Below are 23,979 nucleotides of genomic sequence, written 5' to 3'. Positions count from 1 at the left end.
GACATGTTTGCACTAGTTAAGATTTGGTTAAGATAACAGGGAGTAGGCGCATTTTTTGGGCCCCCTTGTACCAAGTACTTTTAATCGTCACATGGAAGTTCTATTATCTTGCTCGCCTTCCCCCCCTCCCACCATTACCAACCAGTCATTTGACTAACAGCTGTATTTGTACACCTGTACAAGTTTCTCATTCTGTCGTTCTGCCTACCATTAGCTGTTGCAGTCAAAACGATCAACTTTATCATCAGCACATAAGGAAAAAAAAACAGTTCTGAAATTTTATACAACCATTAAACCCAAGTCTAGAATATTAAGAACGGAAGTTAAAAACATAATTTAGAAAAGTAATCCCTACGATTACTTCCCTCCTTAATATTGTTAAATACGTATACACGTATCACAGAATTATTTGGCCATGCCACTTTTCAGTTGGATAAAAATACCATTATAAGTTACACACCGATGCATTGCAATACGGTATTGCATTACAACGCATACCAATTCTGTACCAGTAAAACCAAATGATAATTGATACACTGAATCGAATACCTGAACTAGCGAAGAAGTCTAAAATCAGCACATGTTCTGTAGTATGGTACGATTCTTTCATCCCAGCAGCCATATATTAATTTATCAAACTTACATAATTCTCAACAGGGGGCGCTATGGAACAATGAAAGTTTATATCATCCATATATAAAATAACATATACGTACAGTAAAAATAGAAATTTATATATTAACTAACAAAAACAAATTAATTAATGATAATCCTAAAGAGGGGTACCATACAAGCTCAGAGTTTGTATGCTCGTAAATCGGGGGGGGGGGGGGGGTTACTAGCCTGCTATATTTTTGCAGGGTTTTATAATAAAATTTTGTACTGAAGAAGATATTCGATTTTTTTTTTTTTTTTTTGACTAACACTTACAAACGAACGTTTCAGTCTCTCCGTCTGAAGTCTTCTTCAGATAAAACCAACAAATACGTATTAACTTCGTTTCTCCCCACCCTCCGCCTACATATAGATAGATCATGGTTAGGCAGTATGTTTATGAAAAACAGAATTTCTACAAAATTTAAACGTTTTAGCAGCAATCTTTAAGCGTCTTTGCGATGTATAAAAAGAACATTTCTAGCTTTCGTGTCATCAGTTGAGAAGCGCAATTAAAAGACATTTTTTAAAAGTCGAACATTCCCGTAATTGGAGAAAAGATGATAGTTCTCTATTAATTCCATAGAAGTTAATTGGCGTAATAATTCTAGCCTTAATAGTTCCCACAAACCAACAGTAATTTGCCGGCACTTTGACACCGCTCATTACACTCGCTAAGCAAATGACTCGTAAGTCTTAATTACTCCAGTAACGTTAGCTTATTTAAATTAGCTGAGAAATTTCAGCTGAGGTGCTCTGCCGTTAAAGAGAGGCAAAAGAAGAAGAAGAATTTTGACGTCACTGATTTGGTTGGAGCGAGTCCGACATCGTGGTGCAAAAACAGAGTTTTGGTCGATTCAGAGGCGCCGTTGCCACTAGCAACCCTCTTGGGAAACAGATTTCCTCTCTAATGTTCTTCTCTGACCTGCTCTATTGCTATATTTACAACACACACTGAAGTGCTCATCAAAGCGAACGCCTGCATGTACACACACACACACACACACTGCTGATAATAATGTTCCTCTCGCCAGCGAATAATATGGGTGGAAACAGCAGTCACCGATGTTTGATTGACAGCTGTCGCCGGCCCTCAAAGCTAGCAGGCGGAGCTTGGAGTTACATCCTGTAAGTGAATGTTTATTGGACGCAGAAACGCATGCGTAAGATAGCTCCCCATGGTACCACGTGGAATAAGGACGTGAATGGTAACTCCGACGTGTTGTTGATAAGAGCAATTGTGGTGTGGGCCATATTTGGGGGGTTTGCCTTGGTTCGTCTACTGGCTGGTCTTTCTATCTCATGAAGTCGCCTATACATTAACGAGAATCTGCGTGGAGCTTGCTTTTTTGCCTCGTCTGCTGCTGCTGCCCGTGTATGTGTGTGTGTGTGCCCTGCAGTCCTGCCTTACCCAGAATCGCCGTATAGCGGATAACATATCTTATTCTTCCAGCGGCTGTGGATTTCAGACGCCATGTTTGGTGGTCGCGTTTCGCGCTAAGGTTTGCTTTTAGCGCTGTTGTGGGAGTTTGGAGAATATTACCGACATTACAAGCCTGTGTGGAATATCGGTTAGTTTGTGTGTTATGTGATATCGGAATTCAACTGATATGATTGGTGGTGGTGTATGGATAAAACTGCCTCAAATGCGATATGGATAAACTGCTGCAAGTTCGACAACGCAACGCTATATCCACTTGAGAAAAATTTTCATCTATTCTGGGTACAGAGAAATGGCCTGTGTAATTTAGAACGCGCAACTGACAGATAGAGAATGTATCCAAATAGACATCCGGTGAGTATTTTAAATCTGTAATAAATTGAATGTGAGAATATTACATTCTATTCAGCCTGTCTTTCATTCTATTGAACAGTGGGGAGTAATTGAGAGGGTAGTCCGCTTTTTTTTTATGGGCAACTTTCAAATGCATGGTAAATCACATTTATTTAGCTGCAAATGTGAGATGGGAGGATTTACCGAATGCTTCTGATTGAACATATATTATTAAATTTTAGTTAAGATACAAGTTTGATGATTAATATTCTTGTTTGAGGTGAAACTGCTTTCCACTTGGACGAATGGACTTTGATTTGTATTCCTAAATCAAACTCCGAATAATTTTAATGTATGGGAGTGAGACTTTCACCTTATGATTCAAATGGTAGATCTAAAGCTTATCTATAGATAACTAGCTGAAGGGTTATATCCGGGTTGTATCCTAATCAGCTTTTAGGGACCGTGCAATCAAAATCGTGGCCTCTGTAAGTGTTGAGTTATCCTTGTAAGTTCGCTAATATTTTTTTGCCTTAATTAATTTTTGTTTCAACTTTACATTTTCTAACGACTGCTTTTCTAATCAGCAAGACAATGGAAATGCGAAAGTGAATGGCAGTAACTATTGGGAGAGAGCGTCATTAAGGGGAAAGGTCCAAAAGGAGGGTGATTAAGAAGCAGGTGCGTTATCTGTACCCTCCCCTGCTACGGGTCAACTTTCTGGGTGGTCTACACGCACGGTGCAAACAGATGAACGCCCAAATGTTCAAAATAGTGTATGATTATATTTGAATGTTTGTATATGACATGACTAATTCTCTCTTTTTATGTATATAGTAAATCATTCCATTTACCTCTTTACCTTATATACATTTAGGTTCATTTTATTTCCTTTTTTTTTTCCCCACTGGGAGTAAATCCTGATGAATTTTAATTTTGGGATGAAAAACAATTTTTAGTATTTATTATTAAGTATAGAAATGTACGTTTTATCCAAATGTCAACTGCGTGTACTGCAGCGCCATCTATTAGAGATCAGATATCGAACTGCTAGTAGTTTACTGGTAATGACAAAGCCATTAGTAATTTGTGCACATTTAAAAAGCACGCGACCCTTGTTTATAAAGAATGCGCGAACAAATCGCCACGCATGATGTAACTAATTTCCATAGCGACAATCGGATTTTTTCGAACAAATCATTTACATATATATTTGCTGACAAGAAGTGATTTACATAGAGCATCTCATTATAGATAGTGGAAAATAAAGTTGTCAGAGTAACTTTTAGTTTTGTCTGTATCTGTTAATTAAAAATCTTGTTCAGAATACGTGATTACACTAAGGATAATCCTGAGAGAGCGTTTATGATTACAACTACACGTATTATGAGATAGAATCAAAGGTTACCTAAAAAAAAAAAAAAAAAAAAAACCACTTAAGTCTCATCGTCAACTGGGCGCTGTTATATCGACTGCCATAACTAATAAATTCCTAAATATACTGGCTGCTTTTGTTTTTCTTCTCGGAAATGATATTTTTAAACAGCTGAGCGTCCCTAACTATTTTCCTCATATAGGAAGTTATTTAAATCGTCATGACGTCATAAGGTGCGTGGTTGGCTGGATAATTATTAGTGTAGTGCAATCAGAGTAAGAACCCTATGAAGCTAAACAAATGTACATAATTAAACTCTCACGAGTTGATCACCGAGGGGTAAAGACGCTATTGCAAGGGTGTTTTCGTATTTATACTGTCGGCTCTGGCCAAAGGCCTTACGGCCGAATATAGTAGCAGGAATGTGTTAATCGCTGCATGTCGACCAGTTCCGGTATCTCTACCGCCCGTAATTCCCGCCTGGATTAGTAACCGCGTGCTTGGCTACGAAAGGATCTCCACTTAAGGGCGCCCCCTAGCATTAGAACACGGTGTGGAACCGTGACTGCCTCCGGCCATGCAAATCAAGAAAGGGAGCTTTCTCCTTTTTTATTTTTTTCAACACGTGCACACACAAACATAGTGGGGAAAGGAGGGGGGGGGTCTTTGATTTTTACCGATCCGTGAAACAGATGAGACAAGGACAGGCATGAGTGTGTCTCTGTGAGAGGCCATAGATTGTCTTCATCGTTATCTGGGATCTTTATCTTTCTTTTTTTGCTCCACGATGTTTTTGATTCGAATTTATTTTTGTACCCCCCCCCCCTCACTTCTTTTATAAACATAGTTATTTCGCAAGGTACTTCCTAGAATATTGCAATTTTCCTCCTAATATACGCCATTTGCAAAAAAAAAGAGAGAAAACCCTACTTTAATTATATCTAGGCCTTTTGTGGCTTAAACGCTAAAGGCTTTTATCAATAGAGGAAAATGGATTCCAAACCTGTTGCTAAATGGAGGAATTTTTCACTTAAACCACAATAATCTTTACTTCCCTGACATACGATTAAATAAAATGAATTTTCTGTTTATACTAGGGACACCCATATAGGATCAGAGGGGTTCAAAGATAGAGATAATGCAAGAATATCAGTGCGTAGCACACGCTTCTTGATTATACCCGAGTTCGAGCCCGTGACCACCAAATACGGAGGATGCGGAAAGGTCAGGGAATGACCACCGCATATCCCCGGAGCAATATGGCCTTAGTTGCTAATGCGCCTAAAAACCAAATAACAAACAAGCAAGAATATCAACATATTTAGCAATCACGTGATTTTGTACCATGGACAATACAATATACCCTCGGTTTGATCACCCGATTAGCAGCTAAGCTTTAATAGAGAATCCTCCGCCCCCACCGCGCCCCTCTGATGATATTGTCTTCAGTGGTCGAATGAGACCCGACTAATTCTTAACATCCTTAATTTTTCAGTTCGAACACTGTTCCTCTTGAAGTTTCAAAAGCAGCTAATTCTTGCGTACATCGAATATACCAACGTCATGTGGAATTGGTTATTAAAATCGATCTAAACATTTGGAATCGATCCAGTTTTGAGTAGTTCACCTTAGGGAGGTGATCATACTGAACACTGTTGCCTAATCATAAGCTTTTCCTGTTTTTATTTGAGGCAGTAATAGTAAGGACTAAAGTACTGAGGGATGAGCAACTCCAGTATGCGATTCTCTATCGAATTCTGCACTTCGGACCAGTCAGAAGCTTTGGTCTAAATCCGTCATCATTCAACTATGGGTAGTAGAACATATTTAGCAATGGCCCAACTAGCCCCATTAATCTTGCCAATTCGTGAAATGCATCGCACAGGATCAGAACTCGAGAATTCTCAACAATGAACTCAACACTATGGTACCATTGTTCAGCCGCCAATACAGTATTTGGGTCCAAGCGCTTATCAGTCGAGCTGGTGACTTATTAGCAAGGGGATATCGAGAGTTTGGTAGACGGATTAGTTTCTCCAATCCTGGGTTATGGGGAACTAAAGAAAGAGAAACTGGAGAGGAAAGACTGCCCCGGTGAGGCTGTTTTTCCCAGGGGAGGCGTACTCGCTCTGAAAGCCCCTGACTATAAATACCTTCTGCCTGCACAAGCGTACTCATAGGTCAATTTTCTCTAGTTTTAACTCCATTTCTTATATACTGTATATATATGAGCCAAAACATAATGTTTTGGCTCGTGAGGCGCCTTTCGCTGTGATAACTGTCTGGACCCGGCATGGCATAGACTCCGCGAGTGCACGGAAGTTGTCCTCAGGTAGCGGCCAGGGGAGCACACGGAATGCTTTTCAACACGGGGCGTTGTCTTGTTGAAGGAGTCCAGTGCGATCTTGATACACGGTCACCATGGAGGGCAAAACTTGGTCCAATACAATATCGAGGTAGGATCTGGCGGTGACGGTGTGTTCAATGAGGATGAGGGAACCCAGTGACGTCCATAAAAACGTTCCCCAAACCATGGTACTACTGCCGCCTCTTTTCGTCCAACCGTTCAGTTTGGAACATTGATTCATAACTCCAGTTGTCCAATGTCCAGGAACGGTGCTTCCATGCCCACTGCAGGTGGAGGAGCCGATGATGGTGGTCAACATGAGCAGGTCGCCTATTCCTTAGACCTATCCATAAGAGCGTCCGCTGGATAGTGTGCTCGGAAATGGTTCTCTGTACGCCCTGATTGTATTCTGCTGTTAACATGCTGATCATGAGTCGTCTGTTGTCCCGGATAGCCCCTGCCAACCGCCGTTCGCTTCGACTGTCAACCAGTGGTGGTGGTCTCTCCATCCGGACCATTGGGTGGTTGTGTTGCAATTGCTGAGATAACCCCCTTTCCCAGCCTTCTTAGCGCTGCAAATCATTCCCCGTTCAAAGTCCGTCAGGTCCGATCCTTTTCCCATTGCATGGGTTCGTACTGATGAATTGACAGACACTATCTGTGCCGTCACTATATATGCTTCGCTGGTTGGTGGCTTTACTCCTACGTGCTGTGTCCATCTGTGGAGACGGGGCTGATCATATGTTGGCTCATGAGTGTAGTTACGGTACGCTGAAACGTGACTAACTCATATATAGGCATATCCGCATACTTTTTTTATAAGAGCATTATATTTATTCATTCGTTATAAAGCCTTACAGAAATGACCAATTTAACATTGTTAACTGAAGACATAAACAGCCGGATATACTCTTCTACTCTTTTTTTGCTGAAGTATTAACTGCCTAGCCTATAATTACTACACATATCAAGAGAATGAGCAGTTGGTGTTGAACTGGCCTGAAAAGGTGTCTCATTTCCGCTGGTACGAGTTCTTTCGATCGAATCTTAATTAGATTTATGCACTAACAAATCTGCTACTTGCCCGAAGCCAGTATTAGACAAACAGATTTTACATCTTAATTGATCAACAAGATTATTTGTTTGCGTGGTGTTTTAGGAGTCGTTTACTGTGTCATTGGGGCAACCACACGTGGCTGTGCTATGTCTGATGTTGGCAATAATCCAAACCAGTTGACAAGTAGAAATGATTAAGTTAAATGTTACTTTGTTGTGGTAGAATTGGCAGCGTGATAAAGATCTTTTGTGACGTTCTATTGCTGATAGGCATTAAAAAAAAAAAGCAAAAAAAAAAAAAAAAAAAAAGCAAAGTAAAAATTCTTCCAACTTTGAAACCTGATGTAAAGCTACGCCCTGTACGAACTTGGCAATCGGAAAGACGGTAGATAGTTCCCTGACAAGCAATTCATGTTCTCTTCAGTAGTTAAAACGACCTCCAAACATAATCAACACTATTCATCTTCCCTACGTTTAAAAAAAAAAACAACTCTTTATAACCAATAAAATATTTCATTATTTTCTTGTTCGTGTAGCCAACTCAGCCCACACTAACTTCGGTTAAATTATAGATATCAGAGTTAATGTTCATGGGGCTCAGTTGGTAGACTGGTGACAAAGCAACTGAGGCCATGAGGTGCTAATATGTATTATTTTGTTTTCGGGAGGGGGAAACTAGTACCGAGAAAAACTCGACAGGCTGTTCTCATTATAGATGGGATTCGAACCAGGGTTAGAATTCCATTTAGAATCGCTCTCCATTCTTAAACGACTATCAAGTGACATAACGACTATCTGATGGAAGTAATCTTACATGGAAGGAATATGGCCCCCTCCGGTTTTGAAAAGCCTGAGGTCCTGTTGTAGTGAGATGAGAAGTATTCGTAATAAAATCTGTCATTCAATCAAAGTTATACAAGACGATGCAAAGTTCTCCTAACCCAAATATGAGTAAAACTTGTTCCTTTTTAGTATCACATATTATGCAATCAAGTAATTACAATGACAATAATAAAGTACTTGTATGTATAATATATTACAGATGCGCGTGACGAACCAGACAGGGTTCCGGTGCGCTTCAGTCCACTCTGAGCCTCTGTTAGCATAAACTTAATTCTATTCGAAAAAGGCGTAATTGGTGGTAAGTACTGTTCTTAGGGCCCGCTTCCCATGACCTTCAGCAATTTAACTGTTTTGGCTTTTAGCCAAAAAAGATTGGACGCTCCTGTATATCATGAATATGATAGGGATTGACGGAGGACTAAATTCTTAGGTCCTCGCGGGCAGCACAATTAGTATAATCACCATCCTCTCCGGGTGGAAAAGAAGACCTGAATTCGAATCCCCTCAATGACGCGAGGAATTTTTATGGGCTTTTTCACAACGTGGCTGAGTTAGTCAGTCTCAGACAAGGATAGCATGGTTTTTTTTCTTCCGGAAACTGATTTTTTGTACAGTATAGAGAACTTCGAACAAAGAACACCCAATTTGCAACCATTATATATAGTGCAATATATATTGAAAACTATAACTGAAACTATATCCTAAAACCCTACAAAAACTATACTTGAATAAGATATACCCGTTTTCGATGCAGGTTTTCACGGTTATTTTTTGGGTAATAGCAATAAAAGTTGATTATCTTCAAGTTTTTTTTTTTTTTTTTCGATGAACAGTAAAGGGCTTTGTTTTATTATTTATTTTATTTTATTTAATTTTTTGTGTTATGTTTACGAATGCTGCCTGTTCCACGAAAACGGGTTATTAAAAGTGTTAATAATCGCAATATATATTATTTTTAAATTTAGCTTTCACGTTCAAGAAGAATTTTGAACAAAGATCGTTCGGCTATAAACACACCCCTTCACACAGGAAATGGCTTCGTCACTAACAAACCAGTATGGATAAATTTGTGTAAGTGTAACCTAATGTTATGTAATATATGTGAAAGGAACCACGCGAAGAACAATGGTTCTCCTCGTGAAATACAGTGTTTTTCAACCTTATAAATAAATACAACGTGCCGTATTTATAAGGAACACAATAAGTGCAGATTGCTGTGATTCCAATTAGTTGGATAATTGAAAAATTCTCACTAAAATGCCACAAGGAAACAATTAACCCAAAGGTGGAATGATCATGTTCAGGGTCGGTCTCGGGATTTTCTAAAGAGGGAAGGGGCTAAAGCAGTAGAAGATGATTAAATCAATGTTCCGGGGAATCATGATGTAGGTGTAAAAAAAAAAAAAAAAAAAAAAAATCCACATTATTCTGATTATAATGTGGGAAAGGGCTATGTATAGTCTCCTTTGAATCGCTATCCGTGAATGGGACAGCATAGTGCATGAAAGTATTATTCTCTACACGGCGTGAAAAAAGCCCGGGTTCAAATCCCGATAGAGAAACGAAGATTTTTTTTATTTATTACAACTTGGCTCAGTTAGTCAGTCTCGGGCAAGGGTTGCTTGCAAGGGGTCCAGAAAACAGACGGTACAATGTGGTCTAAGTCGCTGATGTGCCTAAAACCCTACAACAACCCTATCTAGGATCACCCCTGATCATATTGACATTAGTAAAACTACAGCAACTTATTAGATCGACCACAAGAGGACAGTAGATAATAAAATGCCAGGTTTCTGACCCAAAAAAAAAACACACGCATACGTATGTAGTTGCTCATTAGCATAATGATGTTTATTTTTATATAAGAATATATATCCTTCTGTTTTAGGAAACGAACGTTTTTCCATCTAATATGCATAATGGTCTGAACTAATGAAACGCACACAAAACGAGTTGATGCTAAATTATTGACGTAAGGATGGAAGGAATATTCGTGGTAGTTTAACCTTTCAGTGTTTACTCAGGTTTTTAAACAATACCAAGGACTTGGTATTCAAATGGAACGGATGTTTGCTGGTACCATTAAGCGTCTTCGCCGAAATTTCTCTAATCGGTTGTCTAAAGAATTCTCTACAGCAAATTGACATCGTATTTTGTATTTAAATACACTGAGGGATTTTAAAAAAAAAAAAAAAAAAAAAAGCACTTCGATAGCCATTTGCGGAAAAAACGTAACATTTTAGTTTTTCCTTTTTTTTTTTGTAATTTATTTTTGTCTATGTTGAAATAAAAATAAGAAAGAAATGCTTTCATAAAATGGGAGAAGTGAAGAATGCGCTCCAGTTAGGAGGGTAGCTTTTGATAAAACGTACGTGTATATCCTTGAAAGCATTCTATTTGCTGACGCCTTTTTACGAAGCTGGACGTCACAACAGTGCGTTTTTCTGCAGTTAGAAACAATAAAAACACAAAAAAAAATAAGTTTTTTGCAATATGTCCTGTGTGGTGACCTTTGAGGCTCATTTAAGATTTTTTTTTTTAGATTAGATTAAAGTGTGTTTTTTTTTTTTTTAACGAGCTGAGGCTTTGATAAAGATAGTTCTCTGTTAGTTGATAAGCCTGTTCACAAGGGATAATCTATTTGTACTGTTATTTTCCTCAACTATTATTTCACACTTTGGCAGGTTTGTGGTGGTCACGTGACAACGTTGGGAAGAGATCATTGCTGTCAGACCACTATATCTCTATCTAATCAGTATTCGTTGCTTTTTATTTATTTTTTTTTTTTCTCCCTTCGTCTTCTCTTTTACGTTATTACTTCGAATCAGTATTTACAAGGAAAGACAAACCTTTATCACTTTATCTGGTATTTTATAATTGGGAAAATAAAGGACTTTCATATGCTGTTTAAAATTCTTTTTATTTGTATGCCCAGATCGTTTTTTCGAGAAAATTCCCTATAAAGAAACTGTCCGACAGTATGTAGGCTGTACTTATTTAACGAAATGGTCTTAATTCTCAGAGTAGTATACAAACTTGCCTTAATATTGTGCTATTTTCAAACAGCTAGCTTTGTCAAAATGTTAACTGACCATTTGTTTAAAAGATGAGACTGCTATGATAGCCTGTTTTAGACTAATTGTTCTCATCAGATAGCTGGTGCTCTACTGACAGCACGCAGACAAAGTTCGATGTGAGCTGTCATATGGTATACGACATGAGTTTTCAAAGTTGTAATATAGTTAACGCTATCTGCTGATAGTAGTGCAATACAGGGCAAACTCGTTGAGAAGGCAAGTTCGTTCTGCGAAAATTAATACCAGTGCATTTTAAATCTTGTTGCTGCAAAAACAGATAAAAGAACAAGATAGCAATTATAAATGTTTACAGAATGTAATTAAATTCGATTATTTGTGCTCGATATTTATTAAAATATCCTCTAAAACTGTTGAACAACAGGTATATTTCCTGAAATACAGCAATTATTGTTTTGTCCGCCCGTCCGTACACATGTAATAGTGGCCTTAGTTGCTAATGCTCCTAAAAATCAAACAGCAACACATGTAATAACTCAACTCTCAATAGATGGGTTTTCACGGTATTTTAAATTTGGCTCTTTTAGAAAGGTCAGAAATCGGACAAACAAAAGTCCAGCAATTATTATTATTTTTTTTTTTTTCCCATACATATTACACAGGTTGTCTATATACTGTAGCTGAAGCACCTGGATATTGTTCATTGCCACGAGCTGGTTGAAGGAATGAATGGGGCAGTGTCGGATGCTCAGTAACGAAATGTTCTCTGTTCGCGTATAAAAGTTGTTGCTTTATGCCCCCTTTTTTTAATTTTATTATTTATTTTCCTTTTTTTTGTCGTTAAAAATCATTAATTTGCTAATATACATGAAATGTAACGCACTGCACAGATCAACCATCTTTTTTAATAATGTTAAAGTTCTGTCTTTTTTTTTTTTTAATAAATTCACTGTTAAATATTTAGGTTTGGGATTGCAAATTGCATCCAATATTTTTTAAATATTGATATATCCGAAAAAACCCCTCAAAATATAGTTTTGTTTCTATACTACAAAACCTTAGTCTTTCCTTTTATTTTTGATAATAACCAGTTATTAAGGAGAAGAATGTAGTACAAGACTAAAATCTAGAGGTTCAATCAGAAGTCTACTTCCAAGAGAGAACCGATTTGGTATCATGTCGCAATTAATTGCACTTTCATATATTTTTGCATTAATAATTATATTTAGACATTACTACATTTTATACCTATTTTGTAAATTTTAAGTTGTCTGTTAAAAGTTATTGACCTTCAAAGTGGTCCCATTCACACACGCTTCCCTTGACATGCAGAGATAATATTTATATAGAGCTTTGGTCATAGACAAAACAATGATATTGGGCATAACAACTGTGGAGGAATATTTAGACAGTTTAATTTAGTTCACACCAAGGGTTGTATCCAACTAACACTAACGATTATTTTCATAGAATTCGGACCTCCTTAACCTGTGTGGAGCTTCACGTAACAAGTGGTTCGACTTTGGAATTGTCTAGAGTTTAGCTTCTTCTTAATGGCAGGTGTTTCGAATATCTCTTGTGTTTCCTATTCCTTTTTTTTTTTTTTTTTTGCTGATCTGAACTTCCGTCTGGTTAAGTGTACATCTCCTTTGTTATCTCTTGTTACGTTAAAGTATCGACAGACAGACTTTGATTATCTAAGTCACTACGATGATAACTAAATGGAGATTACAGGGATAAGAACCTTCTTTTCTTCCCCTCACTTAGCTATGATAACAAGGCTGCAAGACACTAGAGTATAAGTTTTTTGCACAACTCCTGTGACTGCTTATTTAATGGGGAATCAGTTTCACGAGAGCCCAACTATTCTATGTACTTAAGTTTATTCTGAGTTGTATATATGACGTCATTTGTTTGCATTTTTGCTAAATAACTTTTTTTTTTTTTTTTTTTTAGGGAGATGGATTAGTGCCTTTCCACAGTAATGCACTGGCAGGGCCCTTAGCTATGCTAACAACAAAAGAGGTAGGTAATCCACGTGAAGTTCATATTAAATGTAATATAATCATGAGTAGATAAGAAGAAACCATTATTTTTCTGTTTAAACTCCGAGACAGTCACATGGGAGATCAGAGGACTTCGCAAGATGTATAACAATATTACCGTATTTTGTGGAATCATGAATTATCTACCTTCTTATCAACATTTTTTTTCCTGTTTTTCCTGGTGGTGCAACAAAAGCCTGTGGCTTCCTTGCACGAACACGTAGCGTGCGAAACTTTGTACTTGTGAATGACCATTCTGCCAGAGCAACTGCTACTGTAAAAAATTTGGACATTGGATATTAGAAAAGCAAAAATATGTGGTGTCACAGGGATGCTGGTTCAATTTTGACTCAAATGCTTTCAACCAGTAGTTGGAAATTCAAATGGAGTGATACTCGTAGGATTCTCAACAATTTAAGATATGTGAACTAGCTTCACCAACTACTTGCTCTCCCCTCTAAAATTTTAAGCCTGTCGTAGTAATTGACGTAAGAAAACAGACAACCAGCAGTAGAAACTAATAGAGAAATACAGGTGTGTTTCGAGTGGTGGGAGTTAAAGGACATAGTGGGGAAGAGGGGACAAACTGCAGGATGAATGTGGGAGTAAACTATCGGGGAAAGAATCTTTTTTTTTTCTTTCCTGTTCATCACCTGCTTCCCGCATCAACAAATGTTCAACACCTGTCTACATATAACTCGAAAAATGGTATTTCCTCTCCAAAATATAACCTGCACATGTGGATGTGTTAATATCATCTGACTGTAACCACACGGTCATGCATCTACAGATGCGTTTCCATCCTTTGACTGTACTGGTGATATTTAAAATTTAGCTTACGTGTACACCATGAACTCGTGTTAACTGTGCAAGAAATGTTAGACGAAGAAGATTTCTTAAATGAAACTGGCGTTGGTACTAAGAGGTTTATGGGGGAAAAGAATATCCTCTCATACTTTGAGTACGCCATTTTTATTCTGATATTTCTCCCATCCCCTTCTTGATTACTGTTCCCAGTGTTTATGTTTATTTTAAACATTAAAGTTCCTATCGGAATAATAAATCCGTTTCGTTGCTTTTTAGGGTATAACCGGATTCGACACTGGAAGGGTGTTAATGTAAATTTAATGGGCAAAACTTTTGCTGAACTATTCCAGCCCATATTTTACAAAGTAAACTATCATGTAAGAAGTTCGGCGTTTAAAAGTTTCAGGGATGTATTTCAGGTCAAATGCATGACTCCACTTTCTTCTCTGGGTATTTGCCTATCTCTAGGTATCGCATAACGTTGAATAAGAAATAGGCGACCCTCTCATTTAAATGGTAGAAATAGTACTAGGAAGGGAAGCGCTTTAGCATTCTAAAGGAGTTCCTGCGTCCTTTGATAGGTCATTTTGTGATACCTGTCGAGAATTCAAAGCAGGTCGAATTTAAAAGATGCCAAAGATATTCTGCTGTTAGAAGTCTTATCGGTACGTGTATAGACTTAGAAGACCATGTTTTCCCTTATGGCTGTATGCAGAATGCATTTTTTACAATTTTGGTACGGTTATTTGCGTACATCACTGTACAACTGTATAAGGAGGGGAACACTTCGAAGCAATTCATTTATTTATACACTAAATAAATATGTGAAGAAAATATCAAATCACAGAATGCAGACCGTCCCTCATGGCAGTTCGGGGAACTACAAGAACTCGTAACAAGTAGAAAAAAGGGTAAGCAAGATGTATTTTTGTCGATTTACAGTGCAATTAAAGCAGAGATTGATATCAAATACATCTCTTCACTCGTCTGAGAAGTGGCAATAAATTAGAACATGGTGACCTCCTAGGTTTTTTTTAATTTTTTAGATCACTTCATATGCACTTTGCTTAGTAAATACAAAAGAGCTGTGTGGAGACTTGAAGTACTTTTAATGTCTTGTTTGTCACGCTAAGTGACGACTTTTTAATGACCCATTCGACTCGGTTACATTTAAACATGAGACTACTTGTAAACAAATTCAGTATTTCCTTTCTCTTGGCCTTTAGCCTCGGTGAGAATTTTTCTTGGAGCTGCATAACTTCCTGGTTTATGATATAAACAGCGAAGAGGTTTTTATTTCTTCCCTCTGTTAACTCCTCCATAATCAGTCTATCTATACTGATATGCAAAAGATGTGCTAGATGCAAAGCACCTGGACCCCGACACAGAAGGGACATCCAAAAAAGTGTGTTAAAGGGTTATAACAAAAGGTAAGAACCTCTCAAAACCAACCATGTACCTAAGTTGCAGGATATCACTGCACAATACCGTTCCTCCAAATGGCGTTTCGGTACAGTGTAGAGGAAACGAAACTTCTGGCTTAAATTAATCCTGCTGTTCGCCATCTTTGACTGCTCCTGGAATGTTTAAGAAGGGTGACATATCTCTTTTGCACATAAGCGACTGAAAGTCGGACCCTGTTGGATGCTAACTGCTATTCTTGTCAGGTGGTTGCTAAACATTCCAGGAGTTATAATGGAACTCTCTGAAGATGAGTTTGAAGCTGTCCACAAGTGGACATCGAACTAATGAATACTTCAAATGTAAGATTTTATCGAGGTCTGTTGCAATACATTAAGCCATTGTGAATACATGAGATGATTTAGATGAGATGGTAGCTCCTTTTATGTAATGGTTATACTTTTGAATAAATATAGCATCATTGACTGTTCCAGTTTTATACAGATAAGTAATGGTAATGTAGTGGTCGGTTTACCATATGCATGGCAAATGATGGTCCTAAATTAAAAACTGCTAATGCATGAATTAGTCTCTTGATTATTATTATTTTATTTATTTATTTTTATTTATTTTTTTTTTTTTAGTTAAAAACTTGCGATAAAATTTCTCAACGAAATGAACAGTGCTGATCATCACTGAAAGAAAATGTCTAAAAATCTGAGGGAAGTGAACGCAAGTGCATTGCTATATGGACGTCCTTAATCGTCAACCTTTTCTCCTAATCACATTGTATATTAATTTAGCAAAGGAAAAAGTGATCGTTCTTTTTTTGGTGCTTATCGATTTTCATGGTGTGTACAGTTCGGTTTAAAATAATATCAGAAACTACAAAGATCAACTGTAATCACTTTGTACTGTATATGCGAACCTGTTGGATCCTAATTTCTACGCAGCTGACGGAGATGTAATACCTTCCTGATACCTTTCATGCCTAATGTGTGTTTTCAAACACCTACAAAGATTGACACCTTTTAACCTTGCTTTCTTTTGTTTTAACCGCCCAAAAGTGTTCCCCGCTATCCTCCCAGCTTGGTTCAGTGATCTGTAAACCGGTCCACCTGTCAACTGACGCGAATTTCTTTATATCAACAACTCGTCATTGGCTGGAATGTTACTAAATCAATAGACTACGTTACAAGAATATTCGTGCTTCAAAATATTGAAGACTGTGTTCAGTACATGGCCACCTGAAGGAAAAAATCCTCGGCTGGAATGTTTCTAAATCAATAGACTACATTACAAGAATATTCGTACTTCAATACATGGCCACCTGAAGGAAAAAATCCCTCTCCTATATAAAAAAAAAAAAAAAAAACTATGATCATGTCTATACAAGAGAATACAGTTTAATGGTTACTATTATATTTTTTTTGTTCTTATTGAATCGCGGTAAATATTTTGAATATTTGGCTGCTATTATGATATTGTTATATGGTCTAAGAAAGTCAGTAAGATGAATTTTTTTCATTTTCATGAACATACCTACCCATTCATTATTATCACGTAACTTTATTGCTGCATGTGTCTAAGTTTCTGCGATATAAAGTTGGCAATATTGGTACTGATGATCGCTATTTTAGATTATGCCACTGACGCACTGAACTATATGCATCATGAATTAATTATCATTTAATCGAAAATTGCATTTCCCTACATTTGTTTTTTTTTTTTTTTTTAATATCGCATTTGTATATGTGATATGTGATTTGTATAATTAAACCAAATAAATTTTAAATAAAATAAGCAAATTTTAAAATAGAATATACAATAAAACAATGCATGTAATACGGAAATCATGTGCAACTCCTTGAAATACTAATAACATTATTGCAGTTATGCAATTTAAAACGTTTCTGATTATAATCAAAATATAATTACATATGATTCAGTTTAAGCTTTTCTGCGTTAATGAAAGTCTCCCCACTGATCAGCCATCAGGTCTGATATTGTACCGTCCATAATATCTCTTTCCCATTTCCTTGATGTGAAATCGTTCTTATTGTTTTTCACTAAAAATTAATAAGATTGATTTCTGAGAATATTAGAAGTGGGGTTTGAAACTCTTACTGCAACCACCTTTTAAAATTTAGTCTGTTTTCGACAATCTTTTTGATATTTGGATCCTTGTTTTTCAAGAAATTCTGATTGATAATATTTTTGAAATCAACCCATGCTTCTCTTTCAACTTCAGTTGAAAGTGTTTCCTCCAACTTAAAAGCATCCATTTGTTAAAATGTGCTCATGCAGTACATCTGTAACTCTCACAAGTTGCCTCAAAACTCCATAACCTCAAATAAACAAACCAAAGTTGTACATTATTAGAAACACCTTTTTTCTCCTATAATGGCAAGGATTAGTATACAGTACAATATTTGGGAAAAAAAAAAAGTTCGTCCCTCGTAAAGGGAAAATTTTGATTTGTCGTTACACTGCATACTTCAACGTTCAAACTGAAGATCATTTATATGCTAATTAAGTATTCAATTAGCGAGTACATTGTTTAGCATTAGTAAGGACATGATGCAAGGAAGCAGAAGTTTTTATCATTAGCCAAAATAAATAAATAAATAAATAAATAAAAATAAAACTGTATTTATGCTATTCCCACAAGGTAACTATCTAATTCAGCTTTAAACTTAGCCAGACTCACTGCCTGTGTCACATAGTAAGACAATTTATTCCAGTGCTCGAGGACTCGCATGGGTTGAGCACGCTGAATTCTGATGGGATCCTTCCACTTGTTCAGATTACGAACCTAAGGGGGCATAAATTCAAATTAAGAAAGGACAGATGTAGAATAGATGTGCGGAAATTTGCCTTTAGCCAGCGGGTGGTTAATTGCTGGAACAAACTTCCATCTGTCGTTGTGGAAGTTGATAGGTTGAATAAATTTAAGGAGGAACTGGACAGGCATTTGGAGGGAATGGTGCGTTTTTTTTTTTTTTTTGGCTGATGCTGCATAAGCTCATACACTTGCTTTCTTACATCAGCACTTCTGCAGGCCAAGGAGATCTCGGAGTCTATTAACGCTCTCATTAAGTGTCCCCCACAGAAGCTTAAACCAAAATTCACGATTAAGTGACTTGCTTATATATAATAGGAGCAATTTATAAATATATAATGTAATATAATCCAGATCGGATTAATGCCATCAATATTAAATTGTACATTACATCCGTAGTAATATATTTTATTATAGCCTAGGTAAAATAGGTGTATATACTATTTAATCGGATATTATGTTAGTTATATTGGTAGAGGCCGAAAATGTAAACAACCGAATCTGCTCATGTATAAATATACGAACATATGTAATTTAACATGCTGACCACAATAGACCTGTAGATCAAATCACCCAAGTAACTATAATAGCCAATACCGGCTTCCGTGGCCAAACCTATTAAAGAATACTAATTAGCAATACGATGTAATGATAAAATAATACCAATAGTTAATTATAGGTAATAGGATACATTGAAAGGGACTTTATCGAGGGCTAACCCTCTCAATATATCCCACTCATAATTAACTGAGCTATCTGTTTCTGTTATCATTTGCCTGTTAACCTGGTCAAATATATAATATTAAAAAAGTTTAGTGGTTAAGTATTTAGGTAGTAATTTAGTAGTTAACAGGACCGATAGCTACAACACACATATATATAGAAAACTTGAAGAAGCAAAATATCTAGAAAAAAGAGAACAAATATTCATCTATAATTTTCATATAAATTGGTACAAAAGAAGCTATAGCTAAAATAAGGAGAACGGAAATAAGGTTTAAATATAGTAATAGTACCTCAATCCCCCTCGAATTGCTCTAATAGATCATGAGGTAAGAAAAATAGGATTAGATAGTAAAAAGTAAAGAAAAAGCGCTAATGTAAATGTACGTAGGATAGGATAATACCGGGAGCGTAACTTCCCGTCCCTTATAGTAAGGGATCCTGGTATATCATAAGGATAATATATGGCATAACATAGAAAAATATAGCGAACAGGGGAATGGCTAATTCCTACAAGCTATATATACATAGTGGTATAAAGGCACATTATATTCAATAAATCTGTATAAAACGCCAAATAGATAAAGATTAGGAGATAGCAAACATCTTACCACAAAGAAAAGTAATATTAGAAAGACCGCATGGTAGTGCGCATGTTACTATATCTCCGATGATAGTTGATACCAGCGCCCTCGCAGTTCTGACATAAATTAAATTAAAAAAATAAACCAAAAAGAAGGAGCGCCCTCTAGAATTATGGTTAATAGTGTAGAACTAAGGGGGACCCTTAATGAGAGCGTTAGTAGACTCCAAGATTTCCTTTGCCTGCAGAAGTGCTGATGTCTCTCCAATCCACAAAGGTGGTGTGATAAAGGGTAGTTGGGTAACTGTAGACTAGCGAGTTTGACTTCTGTGATTGATTCAGGACCATCTTAAATAGATCCTGCACGTAGATTTATTATTTTTTCTTTTCTTTCCAACCACTTCAGGATTCAGCGCCAGAGGCTTCTTCAACTTGGCCAGTTAAACTCCTGAGGTCTAAATTAAGTGTGGACTATGAAAGTCATTACTCAGGTTAGGGAAACTCCGCTGACTACACTTTCCCTCAGATTTTACTGCTTGTTCTTTGAGAACTGCTAATAAAAGCTGACCGCAATTGGGTCATGAAAACTTCGGCTCCGGCTGATATTCATTTCAAGCCTCTCATGCCACGAAAACATCAACGAAATGCTCCACACTGTCTTTTAGCAGTTGCCGCTAATATGTCTGCGTGTACAGCAGTCAGCCATTAATGATTTAATTATCAAATTTTGGCATGACTGTCTGCTTGAGCGTCTTGTGGCCCGCTTAAGAGTCCCAACGGTCTGATAAACTCATATGCAGCCTTTTTAATTATAAGTGAACGTATGCCATCCTTCCCTAGAGCCCTGCTCTTTCTTTAATTGCAGTAGCCTTTTCTAACGAATGCTTCTTTGAGATCATTATATCAATTATTTCACAGTAATCTTGATCGTAAACATTTCCTGGAATGTTGAACTTACTTTCGATTGTAAATACCGACGAGAAGTATCTGCCATTTCTGTTCGGCTTTCTATAGACCATTCATTTCAACCAGTTAAGGAGCCTATTTGATTTAAGAGTTCCTTGTCCCTGTTCTTAACTCTCGCTGTAAGTGGTTGATTGAAGTTGTCCATAATGAGAAAATCGTACTTATCAGCCCATTCGATCTGTCTAAAGATTTTTTTTTATCATACTCCTCAGTCATTTGACCCATAATATATCCCAGCTTAATATTTTGTATTTATTTTTTTATGCTCCCTTCAGTTTATCAAATTTGCTGACTAACAGCCCGCCAAACACTGAGGTCCACAGCTCCTTCCGATTGCATAATTGTATGTTTTTTATATATACATATATTTGTTGAAGGTTTTAAGAGACATTTTCTGTGATCAGGTTATTCAATTACGTATCCAACAATATACTCAACAACAAATCAAAACAAACAGAACTTTATTGATTACAAACATACTCAAATATTTGCAGTTATATGAATTGTTCAAAACATAGGATGGGTACTTACTCCCAATAAAACTGTCTTCTCAGACACTGTTTTCAAACCTTGCCTTGTCCACATGAGGCAGGTTGTTCAATGAATACACAATCTGATTTTTTTCTCTCTCTCTCTCTAAGCAATTAACAACTAAGACTAAGTAAACGTCGACGCACTGAATTGGATTGTGCCAAGCTCCATCTGCAAACGAACACGTCATTTTTATGGCTATCTTAGTCAGTATGTTTTCTCCTACTTAACATGTGGTAGAAGGCCAGCATAAATTTTCACTTACTAAATCTCTTATTTATTATTATTTCTTCAAACCTCCGCCGCTTGTTAGAACTCTCCTGGGTTCTTCAGTTATGCGGAAAACTGGATAATCTTCCGATCTGATTTGTCTCCTTCAATTCTCTGTTCAAGGTTAAATCAGAGATTCTGCGACCCAGGATAAATTTTGCATAATGACTAGTTGGCCACACCATCTGTTTGTTTTTGGCCATAATCTGTCACTCCTCTTTTCTCCACTTTCCTTTACAACACGATATTCCGCAACCGAATTGACATCTGCATTACCCTGATCTGACTCGGGTAACGCTGTAGCCACCTTTCGACAGTTTTGATCACAGGAATCACTTCTTCATCCCATTTACCTCTCCCAAACACGTAGTATTCACCGAAATGAAGTTTATCTTGAATCTCTCTGAGTGGCACCATATTACGGTAAGTCCAACTGCATTAGCTGATATGATCAAAAGCTCAAATTCATTTAATTTGTTTACAACGCTCCTACTATTGTTGAATACGCAATTTACGTTTTGTACGTTACTGCTTTTGACAGCCATCACCACTTTCTGTAATTACTTAAAAGTGTTTTTTTTTATTTCTGGTAAATTTTGCTTCCCTTGGTGTTTAGGGCAATTAATGGTTACACGCAAGCACTCTCCCAGGAGTGCAAGTATAATTTTGTCCTATGCCACTGACCTGAGTCGGTCGCGTATCGACTTCCCTAAACCTTTAATGACTCTTCAGTGATATTTCCAAAAACCCTTGCACGCACCTACTATGTAAGTGAATGTCTTTGCAAAATATTTTTTTACCAACTGAGGCTGGCCATGCTCAGCAAATTTCTCCCTACAAGCCTTGCACAGTTCCTCAAGCCTAAAGTTAATCCACAAGGCTTTCATCATGAAATTCCGCTTGTCATGTCTGCAAGAACCGCAGACCCAAGAGCATTTTGGCCTGTCTTCCGATACTCTTCAATATGATATTATTTCTTAACAAATTCATTGGTTCTTTTAAGCTTTAAATCATTCGTCCCCATACGTATTACCAAGCTAGAATCCCTCTACCAACTACGGTTATATTAATAAATCTAAAAACAAGAAAATAATTGCAGATCGCCGGTTTTTACATGTCACATGTTTGGGTTATTCAGAGTATGGTGTAAAAAAGGCATAATTGATTGAATTATTTACCGAACACTGCTCTTTAAGTCCAAAAAATAATAATAATAAAATAACTTGGCAGTCGGTGGAATAACTGTACAAAAGTAGGCGGTGGTGGTTGCATTCAAAAATGGTGCATTTACCATGTTTCTATAAGCACTGAACTGTACTAAAATTTCGCCTACAGTATTTGATTATCTCTCATGTTTTCTAACGTCTGTATGATTGGTCCTAAACCAAAAATAAATTGTGGAAAATGAATATTCTTGCTTTATTCAGAGATTTGGTGAATATTGCTGTGTTCTACAGAATCTAATAGAACTTTTCTTTGCATTTTTAGGGACCTCCTGCACCTCAGTCGGCACAACCCTTTAAGTTCACAGTGCCTGATACGTGTGAAAGAATAAAAGAAGAGTTTAGTTTCCTTCAAGCGCAATATCATAGGTGAGTTTCGATCGACTTCTATGTCTAAGATTGCAGAAAGAAGATAAACTATCAAAATAAGTTTTCAGTATCGCCGCTCAAAGAAACTATTATCATCATAAATTTTGTTAATATTTTAATTACGAAGGTAATTTATGCTAATGTGTTTTCAGCTCCATTATAAAGAGTGACGAGGGGGGTAAAAAAGATTGGCGGTTGAATCGGGGCATTAGATGAACGCCAACACCCGCCACAGAGACCTCATACATTATAATGGTGGGCTGAAAGAAATATCAATTAAGTGTTGGTTTCTTATTACTACCTAAAATTTTCTTAATGGATTTTGGAAAAATTTCTTTTTAAGGAGCTCGGATAATTAGAAGTTTAATTAAGGGTAATAACCTGTTTTATTATTATTTTTTATGAAGGGTTATTGGATCTCCGCATGAAACTTTTATCGGTAATGAAATGCTAGAATGTATTATGAAATTTCAAGAGTAATTTCACCTATGTCACAGACATGCGCACTGATAAAACACGGCTGTGTTCTTAATGGAAGAAGTTTGATTAATGAATCTAACAGTTCACAATTAAGTTGTTGCTTCCTTAGGAAATAAGGTGGTTGTTTGTACGTAAAAATGAATAAACCATTTTATGAAAAACAAACTGATCGTCACACTAAAGAATTCATTTAAAAAATTGGGAAAGACGAAGCAATGCACAATAGAGATTAAAATCAAATTCGCATTTATTTCTAAAGCAACAGTGGTCGTGTTTTTTGGTCCATAAGCGACGATAACTCCTTTAAATTATTTATAAGAGGGGAGGCTGAAAAGTTTCTGGTCTTCATTAGAAGCAATGCTGGAAAGTTGTGAAAAACTTATTTTTCAAAATAGTTTCACCCCCCCCCCCCTCAACAGATCAACAGACTTTCTGGCACGATCCACTAGCTTTCATAACCTGCTCAAATAAAATTCAGATTTTGACTCAAACCAGTTGTTGACCGCATCCATCATAACGTTGTTCCTATCAAATTTCTCTTATTTCAAGTCATTTTTCAGATTTAGGAGTAGAAAATAATCCGATGAGCCAAATCTGATCAGTAGGGCAGGTGCAGTAATAGTTCGAACCCCACAGTCAAGCAATGCTGCCTGAG

General features: G+C 36.9%; 1 protein-coding gene across 1 annotated transcript in view; it reads left to right on the top strand.

Annotated features, from left to right (window-relative positions):
- Positions 1–1,861: 1,861 nt before the first annotated feature.
- Positions 1,862–23,979, top strand: part of LOC150085248 (transducin-like enhancer protein 4) — a 136,315-nt gene continuing 114,197 nt past the window's right edge. The window contains exons 1-3 of the mRNA XM_090373933.1: positions 1,862–2,449; positions 13,041–13,109; positions 22,741–22,844. Coding sequence (XP_090230059.1) covers positions 2,429–2,449; positions 13,041–13,109; positions 22,741–22,844 — 194 coding nt within the window. The 5' untranslated portion in view covers positions 1,862–2,428. The remainder of the gene's footprint in view (positions 2,450–13,040; positions 13,110–22,740; positions 22,845–23,979) is intronic.

This window comes from Mastigoproctus giganteus, chromosome 5, assembly GCF_048544385.1.
Source record: "Mastigoproctus giganteus isolate SK-2022 chromosome 5, ASM4854438v1, whole genome shotgun sequence".
Lineage (NCBI taxonomy): Eukaryota > Metazoa > Arthropoda > Arachnida > Uropygi > Thelyphonidae > Mastigoproctus > Mastigoproctus giganteus.
The sequence above is the reverse complement of the archived record's forward strand: the minus strand, read 5'-3'. Positions and strand labels throughout refer to the sequence as shown.